The sequence below is a fragment of the Eschrichtius robustus genome, chromosome 1 (genome assembly GCF_028021215.1).
Source record: "Eschrichtius robustus isolate mEscRob2 chromosome 1, mEscRob2.pri, whole genome shotgun sequence".
Classification (NCBI taxonomy): Eukaryota; Metazoa; Chordata; class Mammalia; order Artiodactyla; family Eschrichtiidae; genus Eschrichtius; species Eschrichtius robustus.
This window is the reverse complement of record NC_090824.1, coordinates 48068477-48082941: the sequence shown is the minus strand read 5'-3', so window position 1 is coordinate 48082941 and position 14465 is coordinate 48068477. Positions and strand designations below refer to the sequence as shown.

Sequence of the window (14465 nt, the reverse complement as noted above, 5' to 3'; positions counted from 1 at the left end):
CGGAACTGAGTTAAGCAACAACATTAACACGTACCAAGAGTCTGTTGTCAAAGCAATCACTTCAAGTGGGGCAGGGCACCATCTCATTAGAAATGGTGCCTAATGTGTGATGATTTCCAATGTTCAAATAAGGACAGTTACAAAAGCCTTGTGAAAACTGTAAGGATAGCATCTCCAGTCTTCTTGATCAGTCTCAAGAAATCAACAAGACCTTCCCACTCATTAAGGAGTAGAACTGGAAGAGAACTGAAAACATTAGCATTTAACCCCCTGCCTTCTACCAAGTAGAAAAGAGTCCTCCAATGATTAATTTTTTTCTAAGTAAAAAGCAGCTTCCTTGAATTTCCTGATATAAAGATAATACATACTTGTAGAAAAATCCACCAAGACAGAAAGACATAAAGAATAAAGTACTACCAGAGAAATTAACATTAATATTTTGCTGAACATCCTTCTAGATGCTGCTCTATGCAAATACTTATGCATATAATTTTATTTATGAATGGAATAATATACATGCTTTTAACTCAAGTGGTAGAGATCATTATCAGTAAATATAGATACACATCTTCCTTTTTAATGACTGTATACTGTGTTATATAGGTATACCAAAATTTATTAAACCAGTCCTCAATGGTAGGACATTTAGTTCTAGATTCTTGCAACGATGAACATTATTTCTGCTTTCTCTGTGTATGTGTAACATCTTTGTGTACTTGTCAGATTATGTCTCCTTGAGGCAGTATATTTCTATAACACTATTTCTGGGCTGAAGCATATTCAACCGACTTGACACCTGGACCTATAGGGCAGTGTGGTGACTTTGTATTATGTCAACTCAGCTAAGCAGGATCTATTTTCCAGAATTTTGCATGGTTTCAGTGTTGCGTGAGCTCTGGAAGGCAACAGTGAGGCAGTGGCCATGGTTTTCACACTCTGAAGGACAGTGCAGGGCTCCAGGTGTGGTGGTAACTCTAGCACATTGTAGCTCATCTGCTGGCTCCCCTTGCTGGCATGAGGCAGCACCCAGCTCCTGCCAGATCTTCAGCTTCTCCAGGTCCTAAGCCAAGTGCATGTGCAGCTCCATGAAGGGTGCCAGCTTCTCCTGCAGTATATCTGCATCATCAGAGTTGGAAGTAATGAGAGACACACGCAGGTGCAGTCTGTCTTTGAAGATTACAGTTGTTCGTGAATTCCAGTTTGTCCCCACAAGTTCTAAGTCTGTTCTTGCTCTCATCCATGTCCAGCTTTCTATCCTGACTGCCTCTGGCTGATCTATGGTGATTTCAGGTTCAACACTAGAACCAGAGACAGCAAACAGCCTTGCATAGACTCCCCCACCTTCTCCCACCCACATGTAAGGTCCAAAGCAGCCCTGTCCAGTAGAACTTCTGTGATGACGTGATTCTGTTTCTCTGGTTGAATCCTGCTGACCAGTGGGGAACAGAATGTAGACAGAAAGCCAGCATGCTAGGAACGGCAGGCTGGAGGAAAGAGTCCTGGAGGTACACCAGCCTGCCACCACTGACATTCTTACATGAGCAAAATAACCCCCCTGTGAGCTTGTGCTGTTGGGAACCCTATCCCCAACCTAATTCTCAAGCCAGAATCATCAAAGTGAGCTAAAATAGTCATAGATTGCAAGCAGGCTGCAGGAAGGGGTGCTCTTCAGCAGGCAATCTTTCCTTTACTCTCAGAGGATGACTTCCCACACCCCCTTTCCAGTTCCCTTTGCAGATCCTTCCCCAAGGGAGTATGACCTTCCTTACAAAATATAATTACCCATGTTGTCTGTCAAACTGGGTTTTTTGTTTTAAACATCAGCCCATTTTCGTGACTCTGCATATGTGACAGTGGGTAGTAAGAAACCATTTTTGTCAGCTCCAGTCTCTGAAACTGGCCACTTACCAATTCAACTTTACCAGGAACAGTTCTTTCCAGATGGGTCCTGAAAGGTTAACTGAACATGAAAAAAATGTATGGCTGAACATTTTCTTTCGCGGCTGAGCTTGAGTAGAGAACAATGTGCAGTGGTTTCAAGCTGTGCCCACAAACACAATTCTACACAATCACAAGGAACGTTTCTTTTTTTTTCCTTTTTTTTTTTTTTTAATGGTTGCTTAAACAAGTGGTTATCCGTTACGGTGTTGACATAAGAAAAGGCGAAATGTTGGAACAGGCAGCTTGCTGTGAGCGTGTTTTGGTGCCTTGAATGCACAGGCTTGCTTTTCACTTCCTTCTAACTCTGGTCCCACCTTCTTGGTGTGTTTTCCTGAAAATGCTTTTAAAAAGAAAAGAAAAAGAACATATTGGTCTTACTGCAAGCCGTCTTTGGTGTCTGTTGTTCCCTTCTTTTTCACGTCTCACGGGACTGGGTCCTCCTAACTCCTCTACTGTTTAGTGAGTCGCTTAGCTCTCGCCGGCGTTGCCCGCCTTCTGTGAATCCTGTGCAGACCCCGCCAGTGCCCCGCACTCCCTCCCAGCCCTCTACCAGGGCTAAACCCTTCCCGGCGGTGGTCAGGCAGCCTGCGGGCATCCAGCAAGCCGAGCGGAGAACGAGGACCGCTGCTCCCACCGCCCGCCCTCGCGCCTCGCCCGGCGCGCACTCCGCCCCCGCGCTCCCGGAGAGACTTGCAGCGTGACGCGCCCACCTCCCGGCGGCTCGCCGGCTCTCGCTCTGGGGTAGCCGCCACCCCCGGGAGACGCGGAAGAGACGGCGGCGGCGGCTCCCTGGGCGCGGGCCGGCGGAGGAGCGTGGAGCGCCGTATGGATGCGGCAGCAGAGCGGCTTCTCCGCGAGCCTTGGGAGACCCGGGCAGAGCCCGCCCTCTGTGCGTGCTGGGGGCCGGCAGGGGGCTCTGGATTTCGGTCCCTCCCCTTTCCCTGGGTGTCTCGGAGCGCTCCGGCTCTCAGACCCTCCTCCAACCAGGTGCAGGCCGGCGGGAGAGGAGGACGCATCTCTTCTTCCGGCGCCCCACCATGGGCAATACCTCCAATGACTCCCGGCCGGAGAACTGCGATACTCGACAGTGGCTCCCCTCCGGCGAAAGCCCAGCCATCAGCTCCGTGATGTTCTCGGCGGGGGTGCTGGGGAACCTCATCGCGCTGGCGCTGCTGGTGCGCCGCTGGCTGGGGGACTCGGGGCGCAGCGCCGGCCGCGGGAACTCCATCTCGCTGTTCCACGTGCTGGTGACAGAGTTGGTGTTCACCGACCTGCTCGGGACCTGCCTCATCAGCCCTGTGGTGCTGGCTTCGTATGCGCGGAACCAGACCCTGGTGGCCCTGGAGCCCCAGAGGCGCGTGTGCACCTACTTTGCCTTCGCCATGACCTTCTTCAGCCTGGCCACCATGCTCATGCTGTTCGCCATGGCCCTGGAGCGCTACCTAGCCATCGGACACCCCTACTTCTACCAGCGCTGGGTCACGTGCCGTGGTGGCCTGGCTGTGCTGCCCGCCATCTACACAGTCTCCCTGCTCTTCTGCTCCCTGCCGCTGCTGGACCACCGGCAGTACGCCCAGTACTGCCCCGGGACGTGGTGCTTCATCGGGCATGAGCAGACCACGTACCTGCGGCTCTACGCCAGCTTGCTGCTGCTGCTTATCATCGCGGTGCTCGCCTGCAACTTCAGCGTCATCCTCAACCTCATCCACATGCATCGCCGGGGCAGGAGAAGCCGCTCCGGACCCTCCTTGGGCAGCAGCCGGGGCGGCCCTGGCAGCCACAGGAAAGGGGAAAGGGTATCCATGGCGGAGGAGACGGACCATCTCATTCTCCTGGCTATCATGACCATCACCTTCGCCATCTGCTCCTTGCCTTTCACGGTAAGTCGCTCCCTTCGTTTCCACAGAGGAACTGGGCAGCCTTCGCACACTCTCCCCTCTCACTCCCACCCTTTCCACCACCACACACATTTTGCAACTTGTAAAATGATGGCAGCGTTTGTAAAGGGTCTATAGCCTTCCCCTCTCACTTACCTTTGCCACACTTCCTACTTTCCTAACCCCAGCAAACGGGCATCTCTGTGCCAGTGCTTCTCATTTAGCAACACAGTCCCCCTGAAAGGGAGTCTTGGCTCTCCACTAAGCCAGTGCAGACTCCCACCCTAGAGCCCGAAGCCGCTGTACAAGGCCAGTCTGGCTTAGTGCCTGACGAAGAAGCAGCCCCTTCCACCTTTGGATAGTTGTCAGTTACAACCTGACTTCCCTGAGCTGTAGTTTGCCTCCCGGTGCCCCCCATCCACTGGTGCTAGTTCTCCAGGCTCTGCCTTCTATTTCTCCCAGAGCAAAATGTAATACTCAACCCATAGCGTTTCAGCTGACATTGAGAATGGTCCCAGGTGAGTAGGGTCCATGTTGCCAGAAGTCCAGAGCATTCACTGTCTTCAAAGTTTAACAAAACCTAGTTTACAGATTTCCCAAACTACATATTGGGAGTATAACTCTTTGTTGCCATGAAAATTCATAATATGTTCATAATGATAATTAGAGGAAAGGCTGCTTGGTTGGAGGAACCCCTTGCCTAGGTTCTGGGCTGGGTGCTGCCCTGGCTGGGGGCAACATCAGTGGTTAGTTCCATGATGCTGTGAGTTTGAACCTCCTAAGGTGTAATGTGGGTAGCAGAGCCTGGGATGTATCCGAGCATGTGCTGGCCTCTTACAGAGAAATGAGAGCTCAGTTTTAGCAGCTCCGCTTCCTAATCTTCAGAAGCACAAGACTGACCCTACAGGGAATAAACAGTTGGCAGTGACTCTCACCTGACACAGTCTTGGAGAAAAGAAAAAGATAAACGATGCTGCCGTTGGCAATTGTGACCTGTAGAAGCTGAAGAAGTAACTTTATCCTACTTCCCGCCTCCCTCGCTGCTTTTGATTATCTTCATAAACTCATTCATGGGGGTGGGAGGGGACACGGGATCCTAAAAGCCTAGATATGACCCTCCCACACACACAAATTAACTCCCTTGCTTCCCTATGTTCTCTCCTCCCTGGTCCCCACTTCTGTCAGGGAAGAAGCTGCTCTGAATCAATAAGTTACACTTTGAGAGGAATGAGATGGAGTATGTAAAAGATGCCCTTTTACAAAATCAAGTAGGATGTGGGAGGCTGCATCTCCCAGTCACCCTGAGCTGGGGAGTTTGCAACAGAAATGCTGTGAGGTAGAAACCAACATGGCTTCTACAAGTTTGTTTTGCTTTACTGGTAGAACTACATTAGGAGCTAAATTAACTTTTGGGGGTTGGGGCTAGGATGCAGAACATACATGTATCTGTGAGAGAAAGCATTTCAAGTTCCACTAAACAACTTAGGATTTAACATGAGAGGTATAAACCATTTCTGAATTGGGGGGTACCTGTTTTGGACTGGTGGGAATCGGGATGTCAGTTCTCAGAGTTTTATCTATCATTTGTGAGTGTGTACGTACAAAAATACCTTCCACCCTCAGCTACTTAAATAGCTTGGGAACAGGCTCAGAGGTGACCGCACACTTGTGAAAAGGATTGTTATTCCCTTTCTTCCCTTTGAGGAGGAGAGCAGGAGGAAAAGGTCTCCCCCTTGATCATGACTGACCCGCAGCATAAACTGTATTTTTTAAAATAAAGGCAGTGATTTTCAATAGGTTCCCCTGTTTTCAAGTAAATTTGCCTTTTGTCATGAGAATTCCATCATTGCCATATGTTGATTTTCAGATACACACACACACACACACACACACACACACACACACACACACACACTCGTTTCATTTACTATTAAGCCAGGGGCAACTCCAGAGTTGCCAAATGGAAGAACTAGAAGTCTGGTTAGGAAAGGTGGGGACGTAGGAAGTTTGCTTTGAAGCTGAGTTTTTATTTGAGTGCCTGTTTATGGCTTTGGGGGGCCAGATGAAGATTATGAGGAGGCTTTAGCTCCTTCAAGCCACTCCTTGGCATTGACAGTATCAGCAAATATTATCTAGGGTCTCTTCTGCATGTATGCATGGCAAAGATTCCCAGACAAAGAGCGGGGAAAATGCCTAGTGTGAATGTAATCTAGAAAGTTGGCCACGCTGACTTCTTGCCTTGGGGCTAACATGACACATTTTCCAGATGAACTACAGATAACCCAGTAGGTGCAAAACAGATATTTGAACTGTACCCTAAATGGGAAGTATCAAGTCATCTCTCAATAGGGAAATTTACTTTGACCATTGACTAATTTTATTTTATCAATAGATTATTGATACTTGTTAGTATTTTTCATTTACACAGCACTTTAAGCATTATGAAATGCTACACTATCCAGAATTTAATTACTTCTTGGAAGGCTTATCTGACAATTCGAAACTCAAAGCTACTGAATGGTGCAGTTACATTCTGCTATTTCAGAATGCTTGGCATGTGTCCCTGGGGGGTGCTTTTCCCCCATGTCCTTTTATTCTACTTGGCCCACACTAAAATTGTGGTCAGAAATGGCCTACACCAATCTCCCGCCCAAGGCAGGAATCATTTCCTCATATCCTAACCAGGGCTCTGATAGAAAAGGCAAGGGCTTCTGGTTGCCTTCAGAAATTCTCCTCTTCTTCTAAAAGAGCACATGCAGCCCAATAGAAATACAGCATGAACCACAAATGCAAGACACATAAGGAATTTCAAGTTTTCTTGTAGCCACATGACAAAAAGTAAAAAGAAACAGATGAAATTAATTATTAATATATATTATTTAACCCAGTATATCTAAAATATTATCGAGGCAAAATGTATCAATGTAAAATAATTATTAATGAACTATTCCAACTAATTTTCTTCCTGTGTCCCAGAAAATACTAGCAATCTACCCTGTCTCTGCCTCTTTCTAACTCGGGATAACAGAACTGCTTTCTGTGGCCCTCAAAGTGGGCCACACCACTGGCCCAGCAAGGAGAGCTCACAGCTCTGTACCCAGTGGGACACCAGCCTAATCAGCACTCCAGGAATGAGAAGAGGGGAGTGGGGAATTGAGGAAACCTGACCTGCTAACGAATGTCAGCCATTGTCCCAAGGTGTGGGCAGGTTACAATTACTGCTTCCTCCAAGAATGCCAGTCTAGGACTTTCAAAGTTTGGGAATTGAAACTCAAAATGTTAAATGCCCAGCACGCTGTAATGAAGTCAAGTTCAACTTCAAATGTCATTATTATCAACATCAAAATGGCTTTTTTTTTAAACATCTTCATTGGAGTATAATTGCTTTACAATGGTGTGTTAGTTTCTGCTTTATAACAAAGTGAATCAGTTATACATATACATTTATCCCCATAGCTCCTCCCTCTTGCGTCTCCCTCCCACCCTCCCTATCCCACCCCTCTAGGTGGTCACAAAGCACCAAGCTAATCTCCCTGTGCTATGCGGCTGCTTCCCACTATCTATCTATTTTACATTTGGTAGTATATTTAAGTCCATGCCACTCTCTCACTTTGTCCCAGCTTACCCTTCCCCCTCCCCGTCTCCTCAAGTCCGTTCTCCACGTTTGCATCTTTATTCCTGTCCTGAATGGCTAACATTTTTGAGTGCAAATTTTTACATACATTAATCCATTATCTTCACAACAATCTGTCAAATAGGTAGCATTTTTACTCCCATTTTACAAATGAGGCAAATAACTTACCCTGGGTCCCACAGCTAGTGAATGAGTGCTGGAGCCAGGATTCAAAGCCAGGCAGCGTAAGCATAGAGCCTGTGCTTTTAATCACAATACTGTCGGAAAGTACTCATTTCAGGGGTAACATATGAGAAGATTAATCCAAGATTTATAAGAGAATTTTGAAGATGTTATAAATATCTGGACCACTTTGTCTCTTAATTTCAACTTTTAGCTTTAAAAATACAATGGCAAAGACCTTTTTCTCCATATCAGATCAAGGGGCCTGAGCTGGGGCCAAGGGTACAGTTTCTTTTTTCTTCTGCACAGACCTATGCGTTAAAAGGCTGAGTCTGAGATTTTAGGAGATCGGCTAGTGTAAATGCTGGTCTAAATTAAGAAATAATCAGATTACCCCTCACATAAAATTTTCTGTTGGTACACATAAGATATAACTGATTTTTTTAAAAAGCATTATTTTGGCGATCCAATATAAAGTCACGCATAGGACCAATAACATATTCCAAACTGTTTATGCACTAAAGGAATATTGTGTAAATTAATACATTCCTCATGTTAATCAGATATTGTCATCATTTCACAGTAATAAATAGAAACTTTCTTCCTGAAATGAAACAGGACACAGGAAATATATCAGACCTCCATTCTTGACTCAGATACTGTTTGTCTCTTAATTTCCAACCCATGTCTAGCCATTTTCTCACTACTTTACTAATAATTGTGAATAACTTCTGGTCATTTTAAACTGTTTTCCCCATGCCATTAGGATAAAGTGCTTATGCATTTTATTCAGTTCTGAAATTTCAAGAGTGAACCATTGACTCATTCTAAAATGTCTTCATCTTTAGAAATTCTTTAGGGCTATAATTTCTAGGTTACTCTGATTAGTGGAAATCTGACCTTTGAAATACAGAACAAACTCAAGTAAACAGTACTGGAGTTTCCCATTCATTCCTGGTACTCTTTATGTAAAATGTAACATGAATGGGGGTTGTAAAACTGATTTGAAATTTGTCAATTACATACATGCACAGTATCACAATTCTAGTAGGGATGAAAGAGAAATTCCGAAATCTCTATGCATAACCGAAATGAACTTTGCCTGGTGATATTTTGAGTAAATATCCATGTACTATCCATAAAGGGAAGGCCCTTTATCATTCATACATCATCAATGATGTGTTTGGGGATTGTTGGAAGAGTTTTAACACACCTTACCTTTTAAGAGAAAGTTCTTGTATATGAGTGTTTTCACTTGACACCTTTTCCTTTGCCATTTGATATTATGAAATTGTGGTTGTAAATAATGACATAATTACACTGAGTTTTAAAAATTTAGACAGCAAGAACTATAGTCCTTTTCCCTAAAGAGAAGTGATGTGTTATGTCTACATCCTTGGTCAAGGTGATCATCACTGCCTGCCATCTAGCTGTGGAAAGCGTGGAAGAAAGAAAAGACCCAAAGAAAACCAAGTAGCTACTTAGATATAGCCATGGTTTTAAAATCTATAAACAGGAGCAGTAATACCCATAAATCTTTGTGACACATTTGGAAAAAAGTCTCCTACAAACCCATAATCAGTCAGTGGTGAATTTCATGTGAGACTTTACATCATAAGCTTTTTATATAGATGGTGGCAGAGTGTGTAGTGGCTAAGAGGAAAGTCTGGGCCCCGCTGCTATAATTGCATGGCTTCCCTACTTACCTGCGGTGTGATTTGGGACAAGATAACTAATTGTCTGAGCCTTGATCTCCTCCTTACTAAAATGGGAGTCATAACACTTTACAGATTTGTATAAAGATTAAACACAACAAGACACAAATTTCTTAGCACCATGCCTGGCATACAGGTATTCAGTAAATATTAGCTACTCTTTCCACAGGATTCAGTTTCCAAAGGAAAATCATTGTATATTAATGACCAGGAACTGAATTCTGGAAGCTCCATATCATTTGTTTGATTGGCCAGGCCTAAGTGGGTCTTTTGCTTTTAAGTGTGATAAATGAATAATTTTAAACTATTTCAGTTTTTGGGTAAAGGTCTAAAGCAGTGGGTCTCAACTTTGCCTGCATATTAGGATCACGTGGGGGGCTTTAAAAGCCCTGACACCTGGGTTACAGCCCAGACTAATTAAATCAGAGTCTCTGAGAGAGGGAGCAAGCCATCAGAGTATTTTTATTTCTTTATTTTTAACTTTTTTTCTATCAGAATATTTTTAATGATCCACAGGTGATTTCAGTGCACAGCCAAATAAATTTCTCATTTACTCTAAAATTCTGAACCCACTATGTAGTCACATTAAAGGTAGGAAAGTAGCCGAAAGAAACAGTGCCAGGTCAGTGCCAAGATAAAGTTTTCCATGGAGGTGGCAAGGATTCTATGGAAGACAAAAGAATACTAATTTTCCCCTGTGCCGCTTTCCAGGTATCACAACAAGCTCTGTATTCTTAGCAAAGCCCTATAGAGAGAGTCTGTCCTAAGGAATTAAATTTCACTAGGCTGGTTTACATTAGTCCTTGGTATTTTTCTCATAGCAGATTTATTTGTAGTATGTGCAAAAGCATGTATAAATTCTACCAGCCTCCGAAGCTGAAGTCCAGAATATCACCAAAATGTTATTAATTAATTGACTTCTATCCATTGTGTCAGCCTTTAATTAAAATCCAGGATCAGCTGGAGGGAGAGAGGAATGAGGAGTTAGTGTTTAATGGGTGCAGAGTTTCAGTTTAGGAAGATGTAAAAAGTTCTGGAGATGGATGGTGGCGGTGGTTGCTGACCCCTGTTCTTTTTATATGATGGTCAGTCAAGTGCAGCCGCAAAAGGAGACAGGAGATGCTCCAGGAAACACAGTCAGACTCACAGGTCTGAAAAACAGGAAGCACTGCGTAACGTGCAGGGCCACACGGGGAAGCACCAGTGCAGGTCAGGAGGAAAAAGGAGCGGGAGCTGGGGAGAGCCTGGGCCACGGACTTCACTGGAGTTTCTGAGGGAAAGGCAAGGCAGAGTAGGGTAAACAGTTTAGGACTGGCTATTTTGAAGCATTTCGACAGGCTCTAAGCTATACGAGTAGCCCCTACTTGCCCCTAGCCCCTAGCCGCCCCGTACCAGGCCTTGGAATGATTAAAGCTGCCTCCTAGGGGTAAAGAGCCACACAGAGGAGCTCTGCATTAGTTAGTTTGCATATCAAACGATTGCTCCTGGGTGAGCCCTTGGCTATCTCTAAGAATCGGCTAGCCCTGGAAGGGGCAGTCTCTCCCCAGCCAGAAAGTTTTTATGATGTCAAAACATCATAATATACAGAAAATAAAAATACAAACAGTACAGTTGCACAACAATGTGAAGGTACTTAATGACACTTGAAAATGGTTAAAATGGTAAATTTTATGCTATGTATAATTTAAATTAAAAAGAAAGAACCCAGGGTCCACAAGATCAAAAATGGTGAACTCTAGGCAAAAGCCAAGAACCAAAGGGAAAAAAATGGAGAGGTAGGGGAAGACAAAACTTACATCAAGAACTTCAAGGTTCTCTGAAGTATGTCTCTTTTCCAAGCATAAAAGAGGAAATTATCTTCTACAACATATTGGCCACCTCCTAAAATGCAAATTTTAAGCATTTCTAAAAATTACTCAGCGTAGCGGATGAAAAGGAAAGGAAACAAATAGTACAGAATTGCTTCATCCTCTAAAACCATTTTTCGCTTCTCATTGGTCTGTCACACTCTAAAGAGATAAGGAAGTATGGTTCGCGTTATTTGCCACTGAAAACCTGACTCATCTTCATGTGTGACCCATGACCCTAGAGGCTGAGCCCTCTCTACAGGGCCCACTAGACAATCCAGTATTATATTCTTTGGCAAAATTAGATCTAAACTCAGCTACAGACTTTGTCTACAACAGAATGCTCAGTTGTATATGTGTGTGTGTGTGTGTGTGTGTGTGTGTGTGTGGTGACTAATACATTTTAATCTATCGGGTTTATGTACACTGTTATCCTGAATTCCTAAACTTCAAAATCGCTCCTTAAATACACCGTATAAATACTACTAATTCCTCATCCAAAATAGTTAAGCTGACAAGAAAAGTATTGCTCCCTTGCATATCCCCACCTAACTTTCCTCTTCTCTGTATGCCCAGGGACATCCACCATCAGTTCTTTCTTTCTTTTTTTCCTTTACTCATCTGCCAAGTCTTTTCTCTATTCCCTTAAGCCAAGATTCTCTGGCATAAACACCTATGGCTGCCAAACCTTCCTGATATTGTCCTAACATAAGCAACCCGAAGATGACTACTCTTCTCCCTCCCTGCAATTTGCTTTGTATATCCAGTTGCCAGATGCCTGCAGAATAAGTAGCGGGGTTAGGGAGGGGGAAGGAAACAAACCATTCCTTCTTCTGGCAAGGGAGAGTGGAGGACAGAAGGAATAGCTCTCTAACTCACCAGCTGCCTTTGGTAAGAAAGTCCCAGGAGCTCTATAAACAACTGGTTTCAAATGACTAGGTGTGATTTACATGTTTCTCTCTTTTCTGTAAGCCATGTGGAAATGTTTGATCTTTATCAAACATTTGTTTGGTCCATTCTCTGCAATCTGACCAAAACGGTGTGTTGTTGAAATGTTGTGTTGAACAAACGTTGTGTCGTTCACTAAATATCTAAGAAATCGGATGAGAGCTGGTATACCGCTTTGAGGACATTGGCCAGTGCGTAAAGATGTGTCAGCCTTCCGGTGTTTAGGACTTTGTTCTGAAGACCTTTGGTCTAACATAGGCGACCTGGATGTAGCACACGGTGAGCGTTGCTCTGGTGTCAAGGGACTCGGAATTTGTGTCCTGAGTCGGCCACTAACCAGCCCTGGGAACTTGGGCAAGTCCCTCACCTCTGCACCGTGGTGTCCTCACTGGTAAAATGGAGATAACAAGGACTAACGTTGGGGGGGCACTTATTAAGTGAGCATTTTTCAGTAGCTGACCCGGATGATTTCCTGTCATCCTGCCAACAACCCCAAGAATAGGTATTGTTATCATTATCACCCATTTTAAAGATGCAGAAATGAAGGCACAAAGAGGTTAGTTTTCTTACCTATGGTCCCAAAGCTATCTGTGGAGCCAGGATTCAAACCCAGGCAGCCCAATGGCCAGACCACAGGCTCTGTTGTGTGCCCTCTCACTGAATTGTCGTAATGAAGCCAGATTCAGTTTTTGGAAGTAAATGCAACATGTTAATAACTCACATCCTCATCTGTCAGAAAGAGACAATACTTATGTTTCAGAGTGTCTATAAGGCATAAACATGCGCTAGAGGAGTGAGATTTCGCTACCTCTCTGTCACCACTACGACCACACACAAAACACGTTTTGCTTTTCAATCTTAAGAAATTGCATATGGTCTAAGCCTGTCCACTGCTACAATGTAAAACTAACATCCTTTTCCCCTTTTGCTTCTTACAGATTTTTGCATATATGAATGAAACCTCTTCCCGGAAAGAAAAGTGGGACCTCCAAGCTCTTAGATTTTTATCAATTAATTCAATAATTGACCCTTGGGTCTTTGCCATCCTGAGGCCTCCTGTTCTGAGACTAATGCGTTCAGTCCTCTGTTGTCGGGTTTCATTAAGAACACAAGATGCAACACAAACTTCCTGTTCTACACAGTCAAATGCCACTAAATAGGTTGACCTTTGAGGATGGTAGTTAAGAAGTGCTTAGTTAGCCAGCATCTGGAAGATCATTTTGAAATGGTTCCTTGGAGAAATGGAAAAAAGTTAGTTTATAAATACAATGAAGCTACCCTAATAAAACAGAGTAAACAAACATTTCAGCAGTGGTTTGGGCTACAGACATGCTGACAAGGCACTTCGTGGAAGGTATCGAAAGGATCTATAAAACCTACCCTCAAAGAGCATGTTCCCTGGCCTTTAGAGGAACAACGAATTGCATTTAAGATCCAGTGCCTTTTGATTTAAGCTTTCCTGTTGAATGAGAAAGCATGTAGCTTTGTAATTTGTTTAAAACCGTAAATACTGTGTTTTCTATTTTAATCTTCTAGGCTAGTACCATTATAAACATACAGTGTACAGTCAGACCAGATAAAACTTCTTACGTATTCTCTAGGAAGTGGATATGTGCAAGCAACCAAGCCTGGTGTCTTGTGATCGTCCTTTCTTTGGACAATGAGTCTGAAAATCATAGGTACTTTGTACTGTATGTTTATGTATGTGGGAGTACTCTCTTCTTACAACAGTATTACTCACTATTACTGAGTAGGCTCAGCTCGTTAATGTCAGCTTTTTCGCCATCCACAAGAAGCTGTGTGTCAGAGTGTCAGGTTATTTATTTTATAATGTCTGCCGTGCTAATAGTAACCAAAAAGGCTAGGAATTTTCCTCTCAACAATAAATAGTAGACTATTAAGAGAGGTAATTCTGATTAATACTCTTCATTCTACTTCCAGGGAATGGCTACATCTGAAGCCAAATATTAGGATTAAAAACTGAAAAATCTGGTCAGTTCTTCAGATACACTGGAACTCTTTTAATGCTGATGTTGAGGCCGTAACTAACATCTACTTTATAGGATGTTTGTATTGTAGCAAAATTCATCTGAGAAATATGGCTTGACTTATACTGTATAGGAAATCATGTAACAGTGAGTCATATCTTAATATATTTCTAAATCTAAATGTTTGGCATTATGTAAACTCGGCATAAAATATTTCAGTGAATTTGCACTGTTTAATCATATCTTAGTTACAGTGTAAACTCATCTGAAATGTTACAAAAATAAACTATAAAACAAAAAATTGAAAATGGGACAGTATGTGATGAATTCCCCCCAAACAACAATTTATAATT

The 14465-nt window shown here is 43.7% G+C and overlaps 1 protein-coding gene across 1 annotated transcript; it reads left to right on the top strand.

Moving 5' to 3' along the window:
• The first annotated feature begins 2978 nt into the window (after nt 1-2978).
• On the top strand, nt 2979-13284 carry PTGER2 (prostaglandin E receptor 2). Its single transcript, XM_068527598.1, has 2 exons — nt 2979-3821; nt 13063-13284. Exons 1-2 carry the CDS (start codon nt 2979-2981, stop codon nt 13282-13284), a joined length of 1065 nt encoding a protein of 354 aa, XP_068383699.1.
• The last annotated feature ends 1181 nt before the right edge of the window (nt 13285-14465 follow it).